The following is a 26,908-nucleotide window of genomic DNA, read 5'->3' on the forward strand; positions in this document are numbered from 1 at the left end:
GAAGGCTGGGTTTGCATTCATAGCAGAGTCTCTGCGACTTGCAGTAAAAGAAAACCTCGCGCCGTGCTTCCTTTTGTCTTGAGTTGTATTTTTAGTTCCCCAGCCTCACCCTCCTTTGTTTTTTTAATTCTAATTTTTTAAAGAAATGACTTGTTTTCGGCAATGTCCAAATATCTGGTGTTAGGTCTGGGAGAGTTAAGAGCGGAAGTTTGGGAGTTAGGCAAATTTTAGGCTGTGTGACATGACCTTGGGCAAAGTCCTGTTAGGACAGCTGTGCGGCGGCATGACATTTGGCAAAGTCCTTTTAGGGCTCCCTACTAAGCTCTCCTCTGCAGTCAGCCTGCTGCGTCTGCTCCAGCGGGACTTCAGCCGCTGCTCCTGCCTCTCTGAGGACAGCTCCTATAACTACGGTGCTTTGAACCCATTTTACAGGTGGGGCAGCTAGTGATCCTGTCTCACTCAGCCTGCTACCTTTGAAGTCACTGGAGTGGGGGATGGCAACACCCTCCCCCTCGGCAGTAAGTCGCTTGAGTAGCCTTTTTTGATAACTTCGTTTTGGTGGTGGTCTGGAAAACACTAACTGGTGCTGGCCTTCCCACAGTCTTTCTCCTTCGGCATGGGGTCTGCATCTAATGCACAAGCACCTGCCTCTCAAGGGAGAGGAGAAAAGCGGTACAGGCGAGGAAGACATCAGCTCGTTTGCTCTGCGCTGGAGTGAGCAACACAGCTGGTTAGGTCAGCTACCTCATGCTGATCACAAGCTCCGATGGGCAATTATAAATGTCTTTGATTAATAAAAAATGGGGTGATGAATGAATAGTTAATCAATGCAGTCTGGCGGGAAGCCTCTCTCAGAACCCGGGCTGGGGTGGGTGTGGGGTGGGTGGTGGTGGTGGGTGGTTCAGCAGGGGTTGCAGGAGCAAGGAAAAGGTCGTTGGGGGCAAAAGGCAAGGCTACATCCAATGATGGTTTCTGATAAGCACCCCTGCCCTGATCCTAGCTCCTTGATTTTCCTGGCAGCTCTGAGGATAATAAGCTTGGAGTGGGGAATGAGCTAGCGAGCAAGTGGGAAACCGTGTGTTCTGTGCCCACCCGGGTGGACAAGGTAAAGCATTGGAAACACGACGTGATGTACGTGCATCCAAGTGCTTAGCAGCTTTCTCGGAGCTGTGCCCCTTGGTCTCTATGACTGGACCAGTGCCTGGAGCTGTGTTAAAACTAGCTTGGTTAGGGGCGTCAGAGGCAGGGTTACCTAAAGGCTTAAAGGCAGGCAAAAGAGAGCAAAAGAGACCCGGTCCGGATCCTACACAGCTGTTGAGGTTTTTTTTAAAAAAAAAAAAATGAAGTGATGGAGACAGGGGGCGTGTCCCAAGCCCTTCCGGGAGGGGGCGAGCGGGAGGAGGTGAGCAGAGGACTGGGAGGGGCGACGGGAGCAGGGAAACAGCCCAGGCGCGCGCGGGAACAACCCCGACCAGCAGGCTTGAAGCGCGCGCGCGCGGGTAGGACCGGGTAAGAGAGCGGGCGGGTCAGGCCAGGTTGGGCTGGGCTGGGTCGGGCCGGGCCGAGATGGGCAGGGTGGGGACCTGGTGGCGGTGAGGCTTCGGGGACAGCAATCTGGGAGAGGGCGGCTGTAGGACCGGGCCGACCTCTGGGGCTGGTGGAAGTGGATGGATGTTGGTAGAGGTAGCTGGGATGGGGTTTGTGATCCTCCTAGACAAGGGTCTTGTTGGGATATTTTTTGCATAGTGACCAACTAGCCAAGCGACCTTGAGGCAAGTTCACAAAACCTTCAGAAGTTTTTTATTTCACAATGGCGCATTGACGAGCTCCAGCTGCTAGACCGAGCATTTGCATGTCTTACGGGGGCTGCTCTTGTAGTGGACTGTGTTCAGACTTTCAAGTTAGGGTTCCTACTTTGGGTAGGGTAGTCTTTTCCCCCCATACTTTGGGTAGGATAGTCTTTTCCTCTATGGCACGTTTTTGCCGTTGAGATCTGCCTTCTCTTCTTACTCCTGGGTGGCTTCACAGATGCGTGAGTAAGAGGAGGTGTGAACAATATTTTTGTTGTTGTTGTTGTTGTTTGTTTTTGTTTTTCCGTGTTTGGGAATGAATCCCAGATGGTTACGTCCTACAGCTAAGCCCCATTCCCTTGTCCCTTGTCATGTATGAAAGTTTTCACTTCCCAAAGCATCATGCTCTTCTCCTGAGGACCCCTTCCCCACTGCTGCCTTCCCCACAAGCTTCCGGTACCAGGCTGTTTGTGCCTTATTTTCCAGGATCCAGACAAACCATCCCATGGTACTCCTTGCCCAGCCCAGAGACGGTTGGAGCAAGAGGGCTCTTTGAAGCTGAGAGCTTGCCAAAGGAATTTTCCACACATCACTAGTGGTCCGTCTCGGAAGTTCAGGGTCAGATTTGTGGATCCACTTCACCTCAGACCATGGCAAGCCGGGGCCTGGCCCTTTACTTGGCCACCCTCTTGACTGGGCTGTTGGAATGCATTGGTTTTGCTGGTGTCCTCTTTGGCTGGACTTCGCTGGTGTATGTGTTCAAAGAACAATGCTACTTTGTAGAGCCCGGTGAACAGGACTGCGGGCCCAGAAGCAATGCAACAGGGCCCCCTGGTAAGGACAAAGATGCTTTTTAAAAGGAAGCTATGCCTGGTTCCTAGGAGATGGAAGCGAGTAGGGAGGACTCCATTCACCACTGTCTTGCCAGCCTTTCTAGGAGCGAGGGGCTGTCAGAATCCTCTGTGAAGAGGGCGTCAAGGGAGGAAGCACCAGCTTTTAAAGGGCCCGGGGAGACCTCTACATTTTAATGCAACTTGATGGTCAGCTTTCTGATCAGCAAAGTTGTTCAAGATAGAGGGGAGCCTAGTCTGGGAACTAGCCTGGTGGGAAGGTTGGAGTGATTCTGATTTGGGCTCATGTGACCTGGGTTCCTAAGAGCTTTTCTTTCCCAGGCTCCAAAGCTCAGGATGAGAAGTTCTCACTCATCTTCACCCTGGCGTCCTTCATGAACAACTTCATGACCTTCCCCACTGGTTACATCTTTGACCGCTTCAAGACGACTGTGGCCCGCCTTATAGGCATGTAAGTCTAAGGCTCCAGTCTGGGCAGAGGTGAGGGAGAAGGGCCAGCCTCTTCCTATACCTTTGCTTCCCCTTTCTTTGCTCCTTCCCCTGCAGGCAGTAATGTATTATCCTGTTACATGCTCAGCTTCCTGAGAGGCCAGGGTTACAAAACTAACGCAATGTACAGCAATGCTCTCCGCTTCCCTCGCCCCTGGAACCAGTCTCATATCCAGCAGGGCCTCACATCTACGTAGCTCAGTCTGTCTTCATTCTGCCCTGCTCATCGTTTTTCTGGGCAACCCCAGTGGTGGAATTTCAGGTTCCCTCTGCCAAAGAAGACTTGCAATGGGGGTTTCCCTTGCAGATGAGCCAGGGACCTCATGTTGCTTTCACAGCGTTCTGCTACCTCCTGATTATTGTAATGCTCAAGGCCAAGTTTGCTGCTAAGCAGGGTCTGCTGATCCTCATATAGCCTAGAGCAGGAGCATATATGTGAAGAGCTGTCAGAAGGATGTGAAAGCAGAGTAAAGCAAGTTCCTTACACTTTAAGCTTCTGGGAGAGCAGTGAGTGTAAGTCAGACATAAGCTTGAATTTTCGTTTCCTGTTGTCTCTTCCCCACCATGTGTCCTTTGAACAACTTCTTTATGGTCCGGCTTTTGTTATCTACCTTTGCAAAGTCCTCTGCCACTAAAGGGGCCCTGGAACCTTAGCGTTTATTCTGGAATCACTTAACTTTTTTTTTTTTTTTTTGGTTTTTCGAGATAGGGTTTGTCTGTGTAGCTTTGCACCTTTCCTGGATCTTGCTCTGTAGACCAGGCTGGCCTCAAACTCACAAAGATCTGCCTGCCTCTGCCTCCCGAGTGCTGGGATTAAAGGCGTGTACCACCACCACCACCACCACCACCACCACCACCACCACCACCTGGCAACTTTGTTGTTTTTTTAATGCTGCTGGAAATGGAACCTAGGGCTTCATGCAAATCAGGCAAGTGTCTGCCTCTGTATTGGCTACTTTTCTGTTGCTGTGATAAAAAAAGCAAGCAAGCAAACAAGCAAACAAATAAAAAACCATGACCAAGGCAACTTATAAAAGGAAGCATTTCATTGGGCTTATCATGCCAGAGTCTTTGATGGCGGAGAGAAGGCATGGCCTTAGCTCACATCTGGAGCTCACATCTGGATCCACAAAGCTGGAAGCAGAGAGTACACTGGGGGTGACTGTAGGCTTTTGAAGTATCTGAGCCAGCCACCAGTGACACATTCCTTCCAACAAGGCCATGCCTTCTAGTCCTGTCCATCAGCTGGGAACCAGTACAGAAATGTGTGAGCTGATGGGAAGGGGGTATTCTCTTTCCAGCCACCACAACTTCTAAAACCCACCCCCAGCTTCGAACTCAATGACTCTGAGTTTGGAATCTAGATCAGTCTGATCCAGACACGTCCAACCCTGCCGACATTGCAATACCAACTTGTCACCTGAGCTCTCAACAACCACAAAGTCCAGTTACATGCACGCACACAAATTCTTGATAACATTTTTGCTACGTTTATGATTCTGTTAGTTCAAGTTCTTGGCTATTCCTGGTTGCATGTGGTAACCCTTTCCTTTTCTAGAAAAGGCCACGGAGGCCCAGAGGAAGGCAGCACTATGTCCAAAGTCGTATGGGGAGGAGGAATCAGAATTCCAGGTTCTGATTTGCAGACTAGGCATCAGGCCCCCTTCCCAAGGGGCTGGCCTCAGGACAAGAGGGCCTGTGCTCTGCCCACTGTGCTCCTAAGTCACACATCATGTCCTCAGCTGAGGACATTATTATCCAAGACTTCCCAGTTTAGCCTTAGACTCTGGGAGGAGCAAGAGCTTTGTCTTAATTACTTTCCTGTAACTGGATAAGATACCCTGATAAAAGCAGCTTAAGGGAGAAAGCCCTTTTTCACAGTTCCAGGTTACAGTCCGTCACGGTGGGGACGTTACATGGGCAGGGTTTCAAGGGATCTGCCCACATGCATCTGCAGTCAAGCGGAGGATGAATGCTAGTGCTGAGCTCACTTTCCTTGTGTTATGTAGTCCAGGATCCCCTGCCATGGGAATGGTTCACCCAAGTCAAGATGGGTCTCCCCATCTCAGCTAATGTGATTACCTCATTGCCAGGTGATTCTAGGTTCTCGTGGAGTTTACAACTGAGATTTACGATCTGTGGAGTCAGGTGCATATCTCAGTCTATCAGGACTTCTCTGGTGCTGAGCCTCTCAGAAGCGTCTGTGCCTCTGGAGCTCCTTGGCTGAGAATGCTGTCAAGTTCTATCTCGTCTTGGATGCCGAGCGGACCCCTGTTAGGTCCTCGTGTGTAGCTTGAATTCTAATTGGTCTTAATACTGAAAACCCGGAGTTGGATATCAGGGTAAATGCAGAAAGATCAGAGAAGTAAAAGAGCAGCCAAAGTCACCTCTTAACCTCCCCGAATCCTCCTATTGAAAAGGGGCCGAGCTCCTGGCTCCGCCTGGCCTGCCTTATATTCCTGTCTCTGCCCAGCCATATCACTTCCTGTCTCCTGCCTATACAGACCTCCAGACCTCCATGGTTAGCTAATGGCTAACTCCACCCTCTGGTCTTCAGGCAAGCTTTAGTTGTTAGTGCACAAACGAAACACCACCACACTCAGGGTCCGTCTTTTGATCGGATGCTTCTGTATTCCAGATTTTTCTACACCTGTGCCACACTCACCATCGCCTTCACCACTGCAGGTGAGTGCCGGCAGGTGTGTGTGGGGAGGACACAAGCTTGGGGAGCGGATGGTGGGGACAGGTGCGGAAGGCAAGGGGCCCATGGTATCTTCAGAGAGATTCGGAAGAGTCCCTAAGAGTTTGCTGAGTTGTTGCTTGTCTGTGAAAAATTTATCCTACCGAGGAAAGAGTTACATCTACCCAGTACTAAAATGCTTTCTTGTTTTCTGTAGCATGAAGGATAATTTCGAAAACATCTTCACTTAGCAGAATAAAAATTGATAACCCTGTTGCTTGTGCGCGCACGCGCGCCACACACACACACACACACACACACACACACACACACACACACAATTGCTTCCAATGATTACTCTAAAAGTCTGGAAATCCCAGTCTTGTCTGTTTTCGTTTCCTTTTGTAGTGTGGGATAGAAAACTGAGATGGGATGAGACAGGATGAGAGAGCACCAGCTGGGGCTGAGGACTTCCCGGAGGCCACAGATAAATATGTGGGAAGTGGGCCTGGAAGCATGTGGTTAGGCTGGCCAAGAAGTAACTCCCAACATTCTTCCCCAGGGTCAGATTAAGGTGGCTTAATTTTGGGGGTTGAGACACAGAAACATGTAAATACATTGCATAATAGCTGAGTTAGAGCCAGCCGACCTCTTGAGGGAGGCTCCACCTGTGTTTAGCAAACCCAGGGCCTGAGTGTTTTGGTCCAAACAAATCCCACAGGAGTCACATTTGTACGTTTAAGCAATAAGCCTCTGCTTCATTACTTACTTTAACTTACGTGTGTATTTACCTTTGTGAGCTTTGAGCAAAGATCTATGATGTATTTATATTATTATTTACTTGTATATATGTGTAGACAATGTGCTCTCACTTGAGTGTGCGCGCAGAGTGTGTGTACATGTAAGTAGAAGCCGGAAGTGTACCTCAGGCCCCTCAGATGCCTTGTGTTTTTGAGGCAGCAATCTCTCGTTTTACCTAGAGCTTGATGATCAGGCTCTACTTGCTGGCCATAGATACTCATGCTTGCAGGGCCTCTCCCCAGTTGTCTTAGTCTGTGTTCTGTGGCTGTGAAGAGACGCCATGACCACGGCAACTCATAAAAGAAAGCATGAATTGGGGCTGGCTTACAGTTCAGAGGTTCAGTCCAGGATCAGCTTGGCGGGCGGCGCACAGGCAGGCATGGTGCTGGTGAGGTAGCTGAGAGTTCTAGAACTGGATCCACGGGGGCAGGCAGAACAGAGAGAGTGGGCCTAACTTGGGCTTCTGAAACCCCAAAGCTCACCTCCCCAGTGACACACTTCCTCCAACAAGGCCACACTCCTAGTCCCTGTCAAGTAGTTCCACTCCTTAATGACCAGGCGTTCAAATACATGAGCCTGTGGGGGCCCTCTGCATTCAAACCGCCACACCAGCCCAGCAAAAATCTCTCTTCTTCCATAAATCAGGACTTTTATTTTGGGATAAGTATTGAGGCTAGGGTGATTTTATTGTGAAACTGATCTCCAATCTTTAGCTCATTAGGAGAGATATACATTTGTTAACAGCAGAAAGTGAATGGCAAATAGTGTGACTCATCTCTAAAACCATCTCTTTCCAGAGCTTCTCTAGGCCTAGAACAGTAGTTACTTAGGAGGATGTTAAGGGGTTGTCAAGATGTCTTAGCGGGTAAAGGTGCATGCCACCAAGTCTGATGACCTGAGTTTGATTCCCAGGACCCACAAGTTGTCCTCTAACCTTCACACGTATGCCAGTGTGTGTGCACATGACACACACACACCACACATACACACACATACACACACACCACACATACACACACACACCACACACACACACACCACAGACACACACACCACAGACACACACACACACACACCACACATACACACACATATACACACACACACACACACCACACATACACACACATATATACACACACACCACACATACACACACACCACACATACACACACACCACACATACACACACACACCACATATACACACACACCACACATACACACACACATACACACACACATACCACACATACACACACCACACATACACACACATACACCACACATACACACACACTACACATACACACACACATACACACACACATACCACACACACACACCACACACACACACACACACACCACACATACACACACACCACACATACACACACACACACCACACACACACACACACACACACACACACACACACACACACACACACGTGTAAAGCAAAACAAAAAAACCAAAAACCAGAGGGTGCTGGCACAGGTCTAATACACCAGCAAGCTTTGGATTACCTGGTGCAAAAATTGTTCCTTTTTTTTTTTTTTTTTTCCCTCCTGAGACAGGGTTTCGCTGTGTAGTCCTGGCTGTCCTGGAACTCCATCAACCAGGAGGCCTCAAACTCAGAGATCTGCCTGCCTCTGCCCCCGAAGTGCTGTGGTTAAAGGCGTGGGCCACCACTGTCTAGCCAAAATTGTTCCTTTTTTTAAAAAAAAAATCACTTTTTCAGTGATTTTTGAGTCATTTAGAGACTGCCCAACACTTAGGAGACCTGCTGCTTGTATGTCCTGTTGGCTTGCTCGTTTGTTTTTGTTGTTTTGTTTAGAACCAGGAGCATGCTTAATTCCATGCCACGTTTCTCATGCCAGTCTTGCCCCAAGGGGAATGCTCCAAGTTTCACAAACAAAAGGGAAAGGTCACAGGCATTTCTCTTTCAGCTCTCACAGTGCTCCCGTGAGGCAGGGTAGTCTCTTGTGTCCTGTGGATCAGGAGGGGAGAGCGATGCAGGTTCAGAAGGTAGCTTGAGGTCCTGGCTACACAGTGATTTTGAGGTGGACTTGGGGGACCAGCTCCAGAGTCCTCTTCTACCACAGTGATGGAGCCAGCATTTGTGGTCTGCCAAAGACCCAGGACCATCTTTGGCGAGGAGAAGAGGGTCTCAGGACACCTCAGCAGGCACGGTTCGGGGGGTCTCTGGACCATTCTCTGAAGCCCTCAAAGGACACCAGCAAGCTGGTGAACTGAGCTCTGAGGGCTCCGTGTTGTTGGGAGTCTGAAGCTGCTGAGACAGGAGCCTCCTGGGGGAGAGATGGGTGTGGACGGCTTCTGGGGCTTTGGACTAACAGGAAATCGCCGCTCCTGTGACTCTCATGGCTGCAGATTCTGCTGTGCTGCTCTTCCTGGCCATGCCCATGCTCGCCGTTGGAGGAATGCTGTTTCTCATCACCAACTTACAGGTGTGAGCATGTGTCCCTCTTCTTCAGCCCGGGAACCTGGGGGAGATGGGGACGCCATTTGTTTCCAGAGGGGTTGACCCAAACCAGGGTGGGAGGAATGGGGATATAAGGGGGTTGGGATATTAATCATGCCTGGCCCCAGCTTAATGCTGAGGAGGGAAAAAGAACTGTTTCATGGATCAATAAGTCAGCTAGACTTGTCTTCTCCAGATTGGGAATCTCTTTGGCAAACACCGTTCAACCATCATCACCCTCTACAATGGAGCATTTGACTCCTCCTCAGCAGTCTTCCTCATCATTAAGGTAAAAATACCAGTAGCTGGGTTGAGGGGATAGCCCAGTGCGTAAAGAGCCTGCTGAGTGAGCATGAGAACCCGAGTTAGAGCCCCAGAACCCACGTGAAAAAGCAGAGTGCCCTGGTGTGCCTGTAATCCCGGTGCAGGGTATTGAAACAGGCAAATCTCTGTGACCAGCTCTGTTTACTTGGCAACTCACAAGGCCAGTGAGAGACCCTGTCTCCTGAGGAAGGGACACCCGAGGCTGTCCTCTGGCCTCCATACACTGTCACACACATGTAATTCTATTCATGTGTTCACACATGTAATTCTATTCATGTGTTCACACATGTAATTCTATTCATGTATTCACACATGTAATTCTATTCATGTATTCACACATTCAATACTATTCTAACATGTATTCACACATGTAATACTATTACTCAACATTTATTGAGGCTTTGAGCCCTTATTCATGCCAGGCACTTGTCCTGTCATGATTTCTGCCAGCCTTCGAGGTAGGCGCTATCTACATCTCATTCCTCCGGTGACACATTTGAGTCTCAGGGAGATCATGATGCTTCCAAAGGTTCTGTGTTGGTTACTATGGCATTTGAACTTGCACTTGGCCTGTCTGCTTCTAGAGCTGGTGACCACTAAGCTCCCTCTTTACATTGAGACTCGACTCTTTACTCAGTGAGGAAGGAAAATGTGGTCATGATATCCTTGAGTCAGGGATGGACAGAACCTGGGAACTCTGTAGAAGGGGGCATTCCCTGATGTCAGCTTCAGCTTTGGAAAAGGGGGTAGGAAGGGCTAGTGGGGCATTAGAGACTACGTAGGGGCCTTTCTTGCTCTCTCAAGGGCTAGTCATGAGTGTCAGGAGAACAAACTGTTGGCAAGGATGTTAGTGTCCATTAACAACCATTCTGCTAATGCTTTTGTTTTTATTAAATGAAATGAATTAATTGCTGTTATTATTTAAGACAAGGCCTCTTAGGCTGGCCCAAGACTCACTGTGGAGTCCAGTTTACTCTCAAACTCGTGATCTTTCTTCCCCAGCTTTCCAAGTGCCAGGATTATAGACATGCTTCATGACACCTAGCCTCAATTAATTTATTTTTGAGACAGCATCTGACTGTGTAGGGCAGGCTGGACTGAATCTTGTAGCCCAGGGTAGCCTCAAACTCTCCATCATTCTGCCTTCGGCTGAGGTTACACGCAGGAATCACCATACCGGGCTTTGCTAATGATTTTAGTGTTTAAGTGATTGCTAACAGTTTTATCTGACTAGTGCCTTACTAACCCACAGGATGGATTCTGATTGGTCTAAAGTAACCATGGCAAACGCTGTCTCTACTACCAGTGACAGGGAGAGCCGGGCATGTCATAAAACCCTTGCAAATGAGATAAAGCGGGTGTATAGTGTCTAACTTCAGAGGACGTTTCCTCCTTGAAGGAGGGTGAGAGCAGAGTAGAAAGAAAACCTTTAGGCTGGGGACTAGCTCAGTTGTTAGAATGCCTGCCTCGCATGCACAAAGCCCAAGGTTCAACCCCCGGCACTGCATAATCAGGCTTGGTAGCAATGCCTGTAATCCCAGCACAAGGGAGCTCAAGGTCATTTTATGCAGTGAGCTTGGAGCCTGCCTGGCCTACCCAAGGCCTTGTCGCAACAACAGAAACTCTTCTTCCTCGTCTTTCTCTGTCCTTCCTCTTTGAAGGGGTGGTAGGTGACACCGTAGTAACCCCGCTTTGTGTGAGGCAACACGCTGGGACACAGTGACTGAGCAACATGAGGGAAAAATGGTGAATCCCAAACTGTCCAGCCTGGGACTCCCTCTGGGCTTTTGTTAGACCACCCATGGGCTCAGGAGCCTCCCTCAGTCCCATGAGCACCTTGGGTAGAGAGTCTGAGTGCCCGGGGCTGGATAGACCCTCCGCTGCTGGTGCAAGAGACACCAGGTTCCCTTCCCTTGACGAATCTCCTCTTCAGGGGTGGAAGGGAAGGGCCGGAGCAGAAGTGGATTCTTGGTTTACTATGACTCAGTTGCTTCTTCTGTGGCCATCTCTCTTTTCCAGACCCCCGTGTCGCCCTCCGTAGAAGGAAGAGGTTTGTCTCAATTTGTGGTTTCTAACCTGGGGGTTCCCTTTGTTCTGTGAGTCACGCAGGAGGACACGGGAGGGTGGCTCCCACAGACATGTTTCATAAGCTGAACGCTTGTGTGAAGAGCTGGCCAGAAGGACGTCTTGCTACTGGAGAGGAATAGCATTAGGGCTAAAAGGTCCCAGAGAGTCATGTGAGGAGGTCCCGCAAGGCTGTAGGGCCCTGAGTGAAGGAACGTGAAGACCAGGGGTCCTTGGGCAGCTCCAGGAGGGCAGGCAGGAGGCTGGGTTGAAGATTTTTGGAAATGTGGCTTCCAGCTTCTGCCTCCTACACATCTCACACGTGATGAAATACATAGAACGTAAAATTTGCTATCAGAATTTTTAAAAATTATCTGTTGATGTGTGTGTGTGTGTGTGGCGGGGGGGTGGGCACAGCCTGTCTGTGGAGGTCAGAGGATAACTTAAGGGAGTCCGTCCATCATGTGGGTTACAGGTTTTAAACTCAGCTCGTCAATCTTGGCAGCAAGCGCCTTTACCCACTGAACCATCCTGCTGACCCATAACCATTTTTTAGGTGTACAGGTTAGTAAATTTTAAGCACATTTTTGCTGCGGAGCGACCAGCACCACCATCCATCTCCAGAAATTTTCACATTATAAAATTGGAACCCTTGTGCTCGTTAACACAAGTTCCTCATTACTTCCACCCTGGTTCCAGCCTCTCGCAATTGCCATTCCGTTTTCTATGAGTCTGACTATCCCAGGAATCTCGTGTAAGTAGAATGATGCAGAATTTGTCTTTATGTTCCTGGCTGTCTTCACTTGATGTCCTGTTCTCAAGGTTCATCGGTGCTGTGGTATGTGCCATGATAGACTTTCTTTCTTCAAGGCTGCGTAATACTCCACCAAGTGGCTATTCCACATTTTTGTTCACTCCTTCCCTTACCCACAGACCTTTTTCTCTCCACTTCTACAATGCTCCTGTGAGCGCTGGTGTTATTCTGATGTGTTACTCCTTTCTCCACAGCTCCTTCATGAACGGGGCATCAAACTCTGGGCTTCCTTCCTCTTCCTGTCGGCCTGCAGTGCCTGGCATGTTGGGCGTACTTTTCTCCTGATGCCTCGGGGACATATCCCTTACCCACTACCTCCCAACTACAGTTACGGGTAAGCATGATTGGCCAGTGCCTCACCTGATCTGAGGCAGGAAAAGGGAATGACTAAGTCTGCTAGAGGAGAAGAGTGCATTAGTTAGCTATGCACTTCTTCCTTCCTTCCTTCCTTCCTTCCTTCCTTCCTTCCTTCCTTCCTTCCTTCCTTCCTTCCTTCCTTCCTTCCTTCCTCCCTCCCTCCCTCCCTCCCTCCCTCCCTCCCTCCCTCCCCTCTTTCCCTCCCTCCCTCCCTCCTTCCTTCCTTCCTTCCTTCCTTCCTTCCTTCCTTCCTTCCTTCCTTCCTTCCTTTCTTCCTTCCAAGATTTACTCATTTTTATTTTCTGTGTATGAATGTTTTGCTTGTGCAAATGCATGTGTACCATGTGTGTTCTTGGCGCCCCTAGAGGCCAGAAAAAGGTGTCAGGTCCCCTAGAAATAGAGTTACAGATGGGTGTGAGCTGCCTGCCATGTGGATGCTGGGAACCAAGCCTCGATCTTCTGAAAGAGCAGAAAATCCTCTTAATGGCTAAGCCATCTCTCCAGCCCCTAAGACTTTATTTCTTACATCAGAGCCAGACTTGGATGATCTTATCACTTGTGCCTCTGATCATCTGATGTGTTAGCAGGGAGTTGGCTGGTCCGCCATGCCCTTGCTTACATTGGGTTTGGAGTGACAGGCATGTTGGTGTCACAGGCTAGTGCTCCAGCAGGCCTGCTTGAGTATGTGCACATAGTGGTTCCAGGGTTGGAGAGGGGACAGAAATGCCCACGGCGCTTGACTTGAAACTGATGTGTCACTTGTATGCTACAGTCTCTTAGTTGAAGCAGTTCACACGCCTAGCCTAGGTGATAGTGAGAAACAGGCAGAGTCCATTGCCAAGGATGGAGACAGAGGAGGCGAATGCCGCAATCATGTCGACAGTCCATCACAGGGAGCTGAGGAGGTGTCTTCATTTGCTGCTCACTTGCTTTTGGTTAAGCCCCACGTGTTCTTCGTTCTCATGGTCTCCTTTCCCGCTGATAGCCTTGCCTTTGTTTTCCAACTGAGAAAATGAGGCTCCAGGGGGTAAGCTGCAGCCCAGTGAGAAAGAGTCAGAGCTGAGACGTGGAACAAGGCCCACCCTCTTCTACCATACTTCCAGAGTACCCCAGACTTGTATGCCTGTGAGGATCAATCAAATCATTACAATCAAAAATAAAATGGAGAAATAGAAACCTGGCCCTTAGCCAATAGACATCCTGATTTCATCGGCCTGGGCTGCCACTTGTCCATCAAGGTTGTTCAAAAGTGGTTCCATGTGCAGAGAGATAAGGATCCTCTGCACTGTTCCTGCTGGTCTGGTTTTGGTCCAGCTCACAGTCCTTGGCCTGGCTGCCGGGGCTTCTGTTTCCACAGCTTGTGCTCCAGGTTTGGCACTGGAAAGGAAGAGAAGAAAGCAGCTGAGCCTGAAACCAAGGAGCTGCAGTCAAAGGAATTTGTCTCACCAAAGGAAGGTGAGTCCCGCTGGTTCAGCCATGTCCCCTGCAGACACCGGCAGCCCTGTGGTCTTAACTCCAGGGTGTCTTCCTCAGGGCTCAGAATGAGGCCAGGCCGGGCAAGGAAGAACCCATAAGCATTTTCTCAATCCCCCCATCACTTTAGAGGTGTCTAGAGAGGGCAGGGCCTTTGTGTCTTTTTGGTGTTTCTTTCTTACCTTATCCACACACTTCAACTCTCCTCACACTGAAATCTGCCTTCCACTGCCCTGATCCCCACACCCTGGTCTTGCCCTCTGCTGGGATGCCAGGGCACCAAGGCTGCCATCTGTGCTCATTTCTTTATGTCTCTTGGATCTGACCTCTTTCCATCTGCCCCATCTCCATCACTTCCTCCCTTCCCTCTTCTGCCTGCTCTGGGTCTTTGGTTATGAATATTATAAACCAGTGCTGGCTACAGTAGAGGTAAAAATAGGAGGAGGAGGGAGGGAGGGAGGGAATGGAGAGAGGCAGGTCAGAGGGCAGAAGTAGCAGCTGGGCAGGAGAAAGCAGTTTCCAGAGCAGGGCAGTTAATAGAATTACATTGTATTTGAGATTTTTTTTTCTTCTCCTGTATGAGCAGATTTTAGCTGTTCTTGGCACACAAAAAAATGGGCAACAATATGAGATGATGGATATGTTAATTTGCTTTGCTATGGTAACCATTTTACTATCTATATGTACCCGATGACAGCATGTTGTATTCCTTAAATACACACAATGAAATTTATTTGTTAAAAAAAAGAATAGGGGCCAGGGCTATAGCTCAGTCAGTATAGTCCTTGCCTAGCATGTGCAAACCCTTGGGTTCAGTCCTAGCACTGCATACATTTGGGCATAGTGGAAAGGGAGATCAGAAGTTCAATGTCAACCTTCGCTACATAGTGAGTTCAATGCCAGCCTGGGCTATATAAGACCCTATCTCAAACAATAGAAAGCATAAGAGGACCGTGGAAGGCTCACCTAATCAAGAGGAATGTGAATTGCCAGGCCACAGAGCTATGGAGCCAGGCTGCCTCTGGGCATTCCTGTAGTCTTTAGCCAGCCTGCCTACTTAGGGATAAGGAGTTACTTGGCCAACTGGGTGAGGAACAGAACATTTAATTCATGATCTCCACTGGCCCAGGGGTAACAAAGGCAATGCTAAGGAAATGAGGGATTCTGGGACCAAAAGAAAGGCAGGGGACCCAGAAGGCCAGGACAACAGCTGCCTGTCACCGATCCTCACTTGGTCCCGGTGTTCTTGTCTTTCACCTCACCATCCTGGCCGAGAAAGATGAGGAAGGTACAGCAAGAAGTGTCATTGAGTAGGCTGGGACAGACAGATCGGGTTTCAGGACACGGAAGAACAGGAGGAGAGCCATCCAAGGTGGAAGGGCAAGATGACAGAGCATGGGGGAGGGGCAGGGGACTTTGGGGAGCAGACGGGGATGGAAGGTGAGCTTAGGCCCGAGGCTGTCACGCTGGATCCTCTATCCCTGTCACTTATGCCCAGCTCCTTCTTTCCGCATCAGAGAACTCGGGACCAGGGCAGCAGCAGGGGCAGGAGCAGGGGCAGGAGCACCGCTCTTTCCGAAGCTGCGTGCTGTCCCGTCGATTCGTCTTGCACGTGGTGTGGCTGTCCACCATACAGTTATGGCATTACTTCTTCATTGGCAGTCTCAACTCTCTGTTAACCAGCTTGGCCGGTAGTGACAATGTGCAAGGTATGTGGTGGGCCTCGAAGCGGTCTTTTGGTGGGTCTCAGAGAGTGACCCAGGAATGGGTGCTGTGCCCGCAAAGCTGTGTGCTCCGGGAGGGTTTCTGAGGGCCTGGGGAGGGAGGAGGGCTGGAGAAGAGAAAGGCAGGATGGGAGAGTCTTCTCTTGTAAATCACCTTGGGAATGTCTTCTCATCCAACCCCTCTCTACAGTCAGTGCCTTTACAAATGCCTTCGCCATCACCCAGTTTTTTGGGGTGCTGTGTGCCCCCTGGAATGGCTTGCTCATGGACTGCCTTAAACAGAAGTATCAGAAGGAAGCCAAAAAGACAGGTGAGACTGGGAGCCGGGAGTAGAGGTCTTCACAGACTTCCACGGTCATCTTATCTTTGCTTTTAGCCTTTCTCCCTGCACTGGTTCGTCTGTCCGTTCAACCCTTGGTCATTCATTTTGTGTCAGCCACACTACCAGACCCAGGAGGACTTAACGATGGATGAGCTGGGTGTAGCTTGTCTTGTAATCAGGTAGTTACAATGGAGTGCTGATTCTAGGGTGAGGCAAAGTCATACCCATACAGCCATTCTGTATCTGTTTTCATCATCCACAGGTTGCATGAGATAGTCAGCACTTTACTGTATAGTAGGCTTTCTGTTAGGTGGTTTTGGCCTCGCTGATGTGACATGTTCTGAGCACATTTGAGCTAGCAAACATTGAGCCATGATACCCCCACAGGCTAGGTATGTTAAAGGCATTTTCGACTTGATGGTGTTTTTGGCTTCTTATGGGTTTTTCTGGATATGGCTCCACTGTGAATCAGGGAGCCTCTGCGAACATGCAGCGGGCTATGGACACTGAGAAGGGTCTATCACCTGTTCTGGGCGAGGCGGGGTTGCTAGGGAAGTTGGAGGGAGTGGTACCTAACCCAGGATGGAAAAGAGGAAGAAGTGGGGGAAAGGAGAGGAGCCTGACGGTGGTGGCCGAGGAACACAATGGCATGATCTTGGTGAAAGAGGAAACAGGGCGTTTGGGAATCTGGATATTTCCTGCAAGTGATTCAAGCTAGCCAGAGTGCGGAGTGCAGGAGAGTTTCAGGGAAAACCTGGAGAGACTGGAGGAAGGATTCAGGCTTCCCACTCTGCCTTAGAGAGTTGGAATGTGATCCCTGGTGTGATTGGCAGAACAGAAGGATGCTGGGACATTTCACCCCTTGGGAGCTGGGGGGTAAGGGATAAAGGGAGGGAACACTGTTTACTGTTGGCTTGTCTGCTCCCTCCTCTCAGCTCTCTGCACCAGTATTTTGAAATCAAGTTTAGACAGTGTACCGTATTTACTTGCAAATACTTCATAGGCTCTCCTTAACAAACAGAGCCTCTCTTAAACAAATATCGCCATGAAACTCCCCAGCGGTTTCTTATATTTTCTAATATGCAGCTGCTTTTCAGATCTCCCTGACTGTCCTCAGCACACTGTTTCCTGACTGCTTTGTTCAGTGTCTCCATACAAAGTCCACACAAAGTTGAAAGGACAAGGTTCCATTGATGCGTCTTTTGCATCTTTATTTTTTTTAGCATTTATTTATTTAAGACAGGGTCTCATCTAGCCTAGGTTAGCCTCCAAGTTACTGTATAACCAAGGCTGGCCTTGAGCCCACTATGTAGTTGAGGCCTTGAACTTCTGATCCTTCTGCTGTCACTCCCCAAGTGCTGGGATGACAGGCTTGCCCACGCCCAGCTAACAGGCCCTTTCTCCTCTTCTTTTTCTGGTACTGGAAACAGAGCCCCGAGTCTCATGCATGCTAAGCAAATACTTTACCACTGAGTTATCTCCTCAGCCCCAATACTCTTCCTTTGTGATTTACGTCAGTTATTTGTTGAAGAAAGTGGGATATTTTTCCTGTCAGATTTCCCACATTTGGACTTGGCATCCTTTATGTATTTCGTGAATGGGTTCCTTTGATTGGGCATTTCCTGTAAATAGGCAGATTCGAAGCTTGGAGGAGACTCAATAATTTTTTTTTTTCTGGCGAGAATAAGTAGAAATGAAGTTGTGACCTTTCTCTGGTTCCTTTGCAGGCCCCTGCTGTCTATTGTCTTTGCTGTGATGGCACTGGCATAGGTCAGTTGCTTTGGAATGTGACAGTCTGATCCATCCATTATAAAGCTTCCCATCAGCCTGAGCAGCTAATGATTTTGCAACCACTATGATCAATCTGAGACCCATGATTTGATTAGGGTGCTATTTCCATCTTTTCCTCCAGCATTTAACAGCAGCTCCAGTTCCGCCAGAAGACACGGGTTCTCGTACTATTCTTTATGCTGAAGTAAATGCTTGTCTTCCTCCTGCTTAACCAGTTTCAGGATGATGCGTCAGTCCCACCCGAGACAAGCTACTGTGGAGCTACTGTGCTGTGGAGTCCAGCTGGAGACACAATGGCCTTAGGCCCAATCGTCTCATTTTGTGTCTGAGTTTTGAAAATTTTGTTTGTTTGTTTTTTTTTTAAACTTTACTTTTGAGAATTTTACATGCGTATACCATGAGATAGAGTCATACTTGATTTTTTTTCTTTTTGAGGGAAGATTGCTTTGTTTGAAAAACAATTTTAAGCACACAGTGTATCTGATATTTTCCCATCATCGCCCCCCTCCTGCCGCTCCCCCCCCCCCCCGCCCCCGCTTCTTGAGCACTGGAGATGGGGCTCAGGCTCAGGACTTCTCATGTGCTAGGCAAGTGCTCTCCTTTGAACCACAATCCTGGTTTTTAGATTTCCTTTTCTTCCTTTTCTCTTTCTTTCTTTCTTTCTTTCTTTCTTTCTTTCTTTCTTTCTTTCTTTCTTTCTTTCTTTCTTTCTTTCTTCCTTCCCTTCCCCTTCCTTCCTTCCTTCCTTCCTTCCTTCCTTCCTTCCTTCCTTCCTTCCTTCCTTCCTTCGCGCTCTCTCTCTCTCTCTCTCTCTCTCTCTCTCTCTCTCTCTTTCGATAGGCTCTTACTATGTAGCCCTGGCTGGCCTGGAACTCGCAAAGATCTACCTGCTTCTGCTTCCTGAGTGCTGGGATGAAAGGCATGTGCTACCAAGCCTAGCTTAAAGTATTTTTTATTCTGTTTATCTATCTATCTATCTATCTATCTATCTATCTATCTATCTATCTATCTTGTGTGTGTGTGCGGGGTGCATGCTGGAATGCACCTGTGAAGTGCAGAGGACAATTTGTAGGGCTCAACTCTCTCATTCTACTATGTGGGTCTCAGCGATGGAATGCAGATTGCCAGGCTTGGTGACAGGCACCTTTACCTCCTGAGCCATCTCACAGGCCCTCACCACTCTTCTTCAGGCTCACATTGACCCATCTTTGGCCACTAGAAACTTTAGCAGTCTAGCATGTGGGACCCTCAGACATGACTGACTAACTTCAGACAGTACCCTTGCCTTCTAGGGCAGTGCGAGGTTTGGGGCTGTTTAACTGGACATGTATGTCTCCTGCACCACACTTGAAACTGGCCACTCGTTCGACTAGTCTTGGGTCTCTATTGGAAATAGCATTTGGAGACTTCTGGTGGGGTGTTCGCTCTTTCCTTGTATGCTCATTCTTTTTAAAATTAACTTTTTAAAGTTAGCGTGCAGTGTTGTAGGCTTCATTATGGCATTTCATAATTCAGTAAACATTACTTATTCATCCCTCACCTTACTGCCCCCTTTGCCCCTGCCTCCCTCCTGCTGCCCCCCGCCCTTAGCCTCTCTATGCATTTATGTCATCCTCTCTCATATGAGGTACTGCTGCACTCAGTCTCCTTTCTTTTTTTTTTTTTCAATACTTCAGTGACCCTACACACATACTCATATAGGCATATGCATGCATGCACATGCAGGTGCTTGTGCACCTGCACACACACACACACACACACACACACACACACACACACACACACCAGTCCAGCTGGACACAGTTGTGTTCACTGGTCTCGTTTCTTGTTGTTGCTGTTTTCTTACATTCTGGGATTGCTTTGCTTGCTTTCTTCCTGTTTGAATTTTATTGAAAACATTTCACAAGTTAAGCATTTGCATTTCCTCAAAACTAAAAGTGGGAAACAAGATGTTGAGTTCCTTCTCTGCTTCTTGTTTTCCTTTATTTCCTCCTTCCAGTGAGTGTTTTTTTTTTTATTGATTTTCTTTAAAATACAACAAGCACCCGCATGAACATATACTTAGATATGCCCCCTTTCTTAGGTGAAATGCAGAGCATCATTCATACTGTCGTGGGTTATCTTTTCTGTGACACTTTATCCCGAGACCCTCCTCACCCTTATGACTGTTCCCCACCTCTCTGTCACGTGGCTGGCTTGGACTTGGTACCATGTCCCTCTGTTGGTGACAGTTTAGATGGTTTCCAGTCCTTTGCTGTCACCAGTTGTGTTATAAACGACGACAACAACAACAACAGTAATAATAGCCATCATCACCATCACCTCTGATTCTGGGTTGCAGGGGGCAAGAGTGGTATGGAGCCTGTTCAGAGGCCGCTGCATCTGTGAGTGAGTTAGGGGACCGCAGGGAACTGGGAAGAGCAGACACATTTGATTGACATGTAGGTGGAGGGTGATCAACATTGAGGCTCTGGTATTGAGAGGTGACCTGGTTCTGTTTGGATAGTTCTGATCTTTCCTGGCTTTTCCTGCTCCCCCTTGGGCTCACCTCCAGACACCCTCTCTTCCCTTCTGAACCAGGTTCCTCGGCCTCGGCTGCAACGCTCTGCTCCACGGTGCCTTCGCTGGCCTTGACGTCTCTGCTGTGCCTGGGCTTTGCCCTGTGCGCCTCCATTCCTGTCATCCGGCTGCAGTATGTTACCTTCATCCTGCAAGTCATCAGCCGCTCCTTCCTCTATGGGTGCAACGCCGCCTTCCTCACGCTGGCGTAAGTGAGCTTAGGGGGAAGCTGTAGGGTGGGATGCCCCCGGAGGTGGCCAGGTGAGGGCTTATGTGGAAGGGGCGGTGACTAGAGATTGGTACGGGTGGGAAGGGGGAAGCATTCACACCTACACACACCAGGGCCTTTGTGTCTAGTGAGAGTCTCTGTCTACACAGCGGACCCTCCACTGCCTGCTTCTGCTTCTCTTCTTTGTGTCCTTGGCACTCCGGTCTTGCTTCCATGGATAGCACCTGTATCTGTCTTTTCCTTAAGACCTTCCCAAGTGCAGGCTGGGCCTGGGCCCCGTCTGTTTTCCCAGGGCCCGTTCCAGTGCCTGTGTCTTGCGGTGTGAATGCCTGAGCAGAGTGGGAGTAGGAAGGGCCTGCGTGGGTGAGTGAAGGGCAGGCCTGAGATAGGGGAGCTGGCTGACGAACACTCTTAAATACCCGGCCCCTGCTTGGCGGCAGAGGGCTGTAAAACTCACCGAAACCTCCGTCTTTCTTCCCCTAGCTTTCCCTCGGAGCACTTTGGGAAGCTGTTTGGGCTGGTGATGGCTCTGTCGGCCGTCGTGTCTTTGCTGCAGTTTCCCCTGTTCAAACTCTCCCCCCAGAACATCGCCGTGTATGTGAGTACCATGTGGGGGCCTGTTACGGCCAGCCTGTGTGTGGGCCCTGGACCGGAAAAGATACCCAGGCTGGACCTGCCGCATGGGGCCCAGCAGGGGGCACCCTAAGCTGGCTCAAGAGAGGCCTGGATGTGCCGGAGGCTTCCACCGTGCAGCAGTGGGAACATTCAGGCTTTCACTTCTAGGGCAACAGGCGGAAACCTGGCTCAAGCTGGGGTTTCCTGCGATGCAAGGAATAGCGTGGTGCCAGTTCCCAGGGAGCCTGTGCTTTTCATAGGTCTGGAGAAAAACAGTTGTTTGTGAGCGCGGACGTAGATAGATGTTACTCCCGCATAGGATGCAAAAATCCTCTCAGAATTTCAAGCAAAAGGTTTCCCGCTTCCAGTCAGTGCAGGCCAACCCTGGCTTCTCTATGGAGACGATGGCATAGACTACATTTGTCTGAGGACAGGAGCCTCACACTTTCATCCCTGGGCCCCATACCCAGTGGATGCTAATGGCCCTGCCCTAGGAGGTGACATAGTGCCAGCTCTCCAACTTTGGCGGGGGTTGGGGGTCGGGGGTGGGGAGGGTGGGGGGCATTGAGGATCAAAGAGATTACATGACTTACAAACTCAGATACTCAAGAGCCACACACAGCTAAGACGTAGATGTCTCTGCACATGGGAGTCGGAGTTCTGGCCACTGATGATCTGCTTGCCTCATTGAAAAGAGATCATCAGGGTGGGAGAGATGGCTCAGGGGGTAAGGGCGCTTGCTGCCACGTGTGGCAACTTCAGTTTCATCCCTAGGGCCCACGGTGGAAGGAGAGACCCAACTGCTACAAGTTGTCCTCTGACCTCCAAGTGTGCTCCACGGCACTTGGACTCACACACACACAAATAAATAGAATATATTTTTGTAAGATCAGAGTGTGACGCAAGCGTCTAAATCTGCCCCTAGAGGAGTGAGGCTACATGTAAAAAACGAGGGAAATCCCTCAATTGTGAAATCAGGAGACCTAACGCAGCGTTTAGATGAAGTCTACCAGATGCCTCCCCTCATGCAGGTCACCGAGCGCTCTCTAGGCCATTGTTTCCTCACCCATAAAATGGGCTTTTAACAGGGGCAGGCTTGTGGCCCATGGTCAGAGTGCTTCCTCAGCGTGAACAAGGCCCTGAGTTCAACCCTCAGCTCTGAATAAGTCACGTGCGGTGGTACGTGCCTATAATTCCAGCGTTTGGGAGATGGGTTAGACTTTCAAGGTCCGCCTGAGACACATGAGATCTATCTCAAGAAAGAAAAAGTTGTGAAAATAAACCACACGTCCTTCAGGTCAGCTTGGTGTCTGGGTGGGAAGTATGGACCAAGCAGGACTTTGGTCCTTCTGTTGGCGATAGGTGTAGCTCAGGGTTGCTAGACTGGCCTCTCCTTCCTGTCTCCCCAGGTGTCAATGGGGCTTGCCATTTTCCTGACATTGGCCCATCCCTTCCTGGTGTACCGTGAGTGCCGTGCTGAGAAAACAAAATCATCTGTGACTCCCTAACCCAGAAGCCCTCACGCTCTACCCTCGATGGTGCTTTTCCTGATCCTTCTTCGCCTTTGACGATCCAGTGTTCACAAAGACTCTGCCTACCCAGGAGAACTGTATTAAGCTGCCATAGTTTGTTTGTTTGTTTTTTAAACAAACCAACCGGGCCATGTAAGTGCCATTCAGGACTTTTGATCACCAAGAAGAAAATTTCAGCGGCCAGGCGGGCTTGCATTCCCACCGACCTAAAGCAAAGCCTCATGTAAATTCTCCTTGGTTGGGAGCAGGAAGTTACTCCTTGCACAGGGCCTCAGCGGAGCTCACTGCAAGGGGCGGGGGGGGGGGGGGGGGGGGGGGGGGGGGGGGGGGAAGCTGTGTCCCTGAAGTCCGCACCTGCAGAGTGGCTGCTCCCAGGTGGATTTCCAGGTTAACTGTGCGCTCATGATGGCCTCAGTTCTTCCACCTGACGTTTAGATGCCTCACAGAGACCAGCTCTGGCTCCCTCAGACACACGAGCTTTGGGGGACAGAGGAGCACACAGGGGTCTCTGGGCCCAAGTCCCACTCTTACTGCTGATGGATGACCTTGGGTTGACCCCTCCAGGTCAGAGCGTCTCTCTTTTTTTTTTTTTCCCCCATGTGTAAATGCTAGAGCTTGGAGTCAAAGATTGTTTTTGGAACTGATGTCCCGGAAGGTTTTAAAAACAGTGACAGGGAGTCATGTTACCCCAAAGGATTTGGGAACCAGCTGACCAGCTAGCCAAAAAGGTTTTGGACACCCCTCCCTATCCCCTTGTGTGTGTGTGTGTTTGAGCAATGTCTCCTCTTCAGGAAGAGGGGTGTTTATTGACATAGGGTATCATGTATATAATTATCTTGGGGCTGGAGAGATGGCTAAGCTCTTAAGAGCACTGGCTGCTTTTCTGGAGGACCTGGGTTTGATTTCTGGCACTCACATGGTGGCTCACAAACTGTAACTCCAGTCTCTCCTTGGGCATTGCACGCTTGTGCACAGACATATATGCATACAAAACACCCATACACATTAAATAAACACATTTTCTAGGGGACAGTTTTATACAACAATAAAGTCTCTATATTTAAGGCAACCATTGCTTCCACCTCTTTGGGTTTGTGTGAGCATGTGCTTGCACATGAGCGTGTGCTTGTGAGGAGGAGTCGTCCTTGGGGGAGTGGGTGTAGGGTAGAGGTGCAGGGATCTTGCTGCACACTGTTGGATGACACAAAATTAGGGCATGGGGCGGGGCAAGCTTCTGGGTCCTGGGATGTGAGCTCTCAGAGTCCCTCCCCTCCCTCTCCATACCCTTCAGCCTCAGTCAATACCCTGTGTGCCCAACTCATAGCTCTGGTGGTAGTCAGATGGTCTCAGGACAATCTCAGTTCTGTCACCAGCACCTGGGAAAGCCCCGAAACCACCGAGTCACAGTGTCCTCACCTGCAAGGGGCAGTCAATCATTTCTGTCCCCGAGAGCGCTGCTGAGAAGGAAGGTGGACATGCCGCTTCTTTATTTACTCAGGACCAGATTGAGAGAGGGGCCAGTAGAAAGACGGAGGCAGGCAAGGTGGGAGAATCTAGAACATTCCAGTTGTTTTCATTCCACCTGCCAAAGAGGGAAGCTGGAAGAGGGTAACGGGATGGGAGAGGGTCAGCTGACAGATTCATTCATCCACCCATCCAGTCATTCAGCAAGTCTTTACTGTATCTTTTTGATGCAGCGGATGCTGTATTGGGTGCTCGGGATGGAGCGATGCTCAAAACGCAGCTCCTCTGTCTTCTGTTGGGGTGTTAAAAAATTGTTCCCAGGGGTCATGGAACCAGGGTCCGAAGATGAATAACAGAGTTCTAAGGCATGGTTTTAGCCTTGTTACTCTGCTCAGAAGCATCTAGATCAGTGGTTCTCAATCTTCCTAATACTGCGACCCTTTAATATAGTTTTTTATGTTGTGGTGACCCCCAACCATAAAATTATTTCATTGCTACTTCATAACTGTAATTTTGAAACTGTTATGAATCTTAATATAAGTATCTGATATGCAGGATATCATATACTGATATGTGATCCCCAAAAGGGTCACAACCCACTGGTTTAGAACCACTGGTCTAAAGGTTCACAAGACAATTCTAGGCTCCAGCCTGGCATTCAAGGCTCCCTGCAGTGTGATCCCTCAATGTCCCTCCTCCCTTTCCACCCTCAGGGGAGCACAGTCCATTCTGTGGACCAGGGCCCCTGGTCTCTGTGTCTGTGTACACTGGCTCCTTTGTGTAGGCCGTCAATTTTTGCTGCTTGGGAAACCCACCATTTTCAAATCTCTAGACTCCTTCCTTGGCATTTCTAGCAGCCTAGAGTGTCTATTCCTTGGCCACACCCTTCTTGGTGACCGACATCAGACTGCTTTCCTGGGGAAGCAGAACTTTGGGAGGCAGGATCTGATGGAGTGCCTGTCGTGTGCTGCCGTATACAGGGTGTCAGTTAAAGGTCACAGAGTGTCTTAGTTGGGGTTACCATTGCTGTGATGAAACACTATGATCGAAGGCAAGGTGCAGAGAAAGGTTTATTTGGCTCACACTTCTGCATCATAGTCCATCACTGAAGGAAGTCAGGGCAGGAACTCAAACAGGGCAGGAATCTGGAGGCAGGAGCTGATGCAGAAGCCATGGAGGGGTGCTGCTTACTGGCTTACTCCTCACAGCTTGTTCACCCTGCTTTCTTATAGGACCTAGGACCACCAGCCCAGAGATTGCACCACCCACAATGGGCCCTGGGTTGTCATTAGGGCTAAGAATTAGGTCTAACACATGGCTCATGGAGGACTGTGACACAGCTAAGATCACAGACAACACATTAAAGCTCCAAAGACATCTAAGGTCTGTCACTGGGAAATGAACAAATAAAACACACTCTTAAGGGCTGGAGAGATTGCTCAGTGGTCAAGAGCATGGCTGCTCTTCCAGAGGTTCCCGAGTTCAATGCCCAGCAACCACATGGCAGCTCACAACCATCTATAATGGGATCTGGTGCCCTCTTCTGGCATGCAAGCATACATGCAGATAGAGCACTCACACATAAAACATACAAGTAAATTAAAAAAAAAACATACTCATAAAATGGAATATTGTTTGGTAATAAAAACCAATGAAGTACTGACACATTCTATAATGTGGAGGGACTTGAAAGCATTAGGCTGTGTGAGAAAGCCAGTCACAAGAGATGATGAGTAGTCTAACTGATCCCCATTTACATATTCATGTCCTGAATACGCAAATCCACAGAGGCAGAAAGCCTACTAGGTTGTCTATGCCCTTGTGGGCAGGGCATGGGTAGTGACTGGGGAAGGCTTTGAAAAATTGTTAGAGCAGGAATGATGACGCACGCCTTTAATCCCAGCACTTGGGAGGCAGAGGCAGGCAGCTCTCTGTGAGTTCAAGGCCAGCCTGGTCTACAGAGCTAGTTCCAGGACAGCCAAGAATACACAAAGAAACCCTGTCTCAAAAAACCAAAACCAGGCTGGAGAGATGGCTCAGAGGTTAAGAGCACTGGCTGCTCTTCCAGGGGTCCTGAGTTCAATACCCAGCAACCACATGGTGGCTCACAACCATCAATAATGAGATCTGGTGCCCTCTTCTGGCCTGCAGGCTTACTGTATACATAATAAATAAATAAATCTTAAAAAAAAAAATTTAAAAAAAAAAAAAACAAAACCAAACCAAATTGATAAAAATAAATAAATAAAACACTGGGATTTCCTAAGAAATGCAGAGACCACCCATTTCTTAAGCAAGAAAGAAGTGAGAGCTCACTTCCTCCCCTGGGACTCTGTAGAGAGGTCTCCCTCCCTCCCTCTTCAGCCTCTTCCTGGAAGGGAGCATCCACAGTTTCACAGGAGGAAGCCAGCAGCACAGGGTACACAAGGTTGGAGTTGACCAATTACCTTTCCAGTGTAATCCTGGATTCCAGCCCCCAGTCTCAGCGGAGAGGGGCAGAGGCAACTGCCTCCTCTGTGCCCCGCAGCGGCATGGTGGACCTCCA

The 26,908-nt window shown here is 49.3% G+C and overlaps 1 protein-coding gene across 3 annotated transcripts; it reads left to right on the top strand.

Annotated features, from left to right (window-relative positions):
- Positions 1 to 367: 367 nt before the first annotated feature.
- Positions 368 to 23,080, top strand: Slc43a3 (solute carrier family 43 member 3). Of its 3 annotated transcripts, none has more exons than XM_016008061.3 (13): positions 368 to 518; positions 2,277 to 2,624; positions 2,963 to 3,092; positions 5,769 to 5,815; positions 9,005 to 9,081; positions 9,292 to 9,384; positions 12,492 to 12,631; positions 14,012 to 14,109; positions 15,645 to 15,836; positions 16,042 to 16,161; positions 20,545 to 20,731; positions 21,236 to 21,350; positions 22,777 to 23,080. In XM_016008061.3, the coding sequence occupies exons 2-13, from the start codon at positions 2,441 to 2,443 to the stop codon at positions 22,873 to 22,875; spliced, it is 1,482 nt and encodes a 493-aa protein (XP_015863547.2). In that variant the 5' UTR covers positions 368 to 518; positions 2,277 to 2,440; the 3' UTR covers positions 22,876 to 23,080. The 3 variants fall into 3 exon arrangements, with proteins under 3 accessions (XP_015863547.2, XP_015863545.2, XP_042131514.2); XM_016008059.3 differs by lacking the exon at positions 368 to 518 and adding an exon at positions 1,373 to 1,509; XM_042275580.2 differs by lacking the exon at positions 368 to 518 and adding an exon at positions 1,477 to 1,499.
- Positions 23,081 to 26,908: the final 3,828 nt, after the last annotated feature.

Source organism: Peromyscus maniculatus, chromosome 4 (assembly GCF_049852395.1).
Source record: "Peromyscus maniculatus bairdii isolate BWxNUB_F1_BW_parent chromosome 4, HU_Pman_BW_mat_3.1, whole genome shotgun sequence".
NCBI classification, from domain to species: Eukaryota; Metazoa; Chordata; class Mammalia; order Rodentia; family Cricetidae; genus Peromyscus; species Peromyscus maniculatus.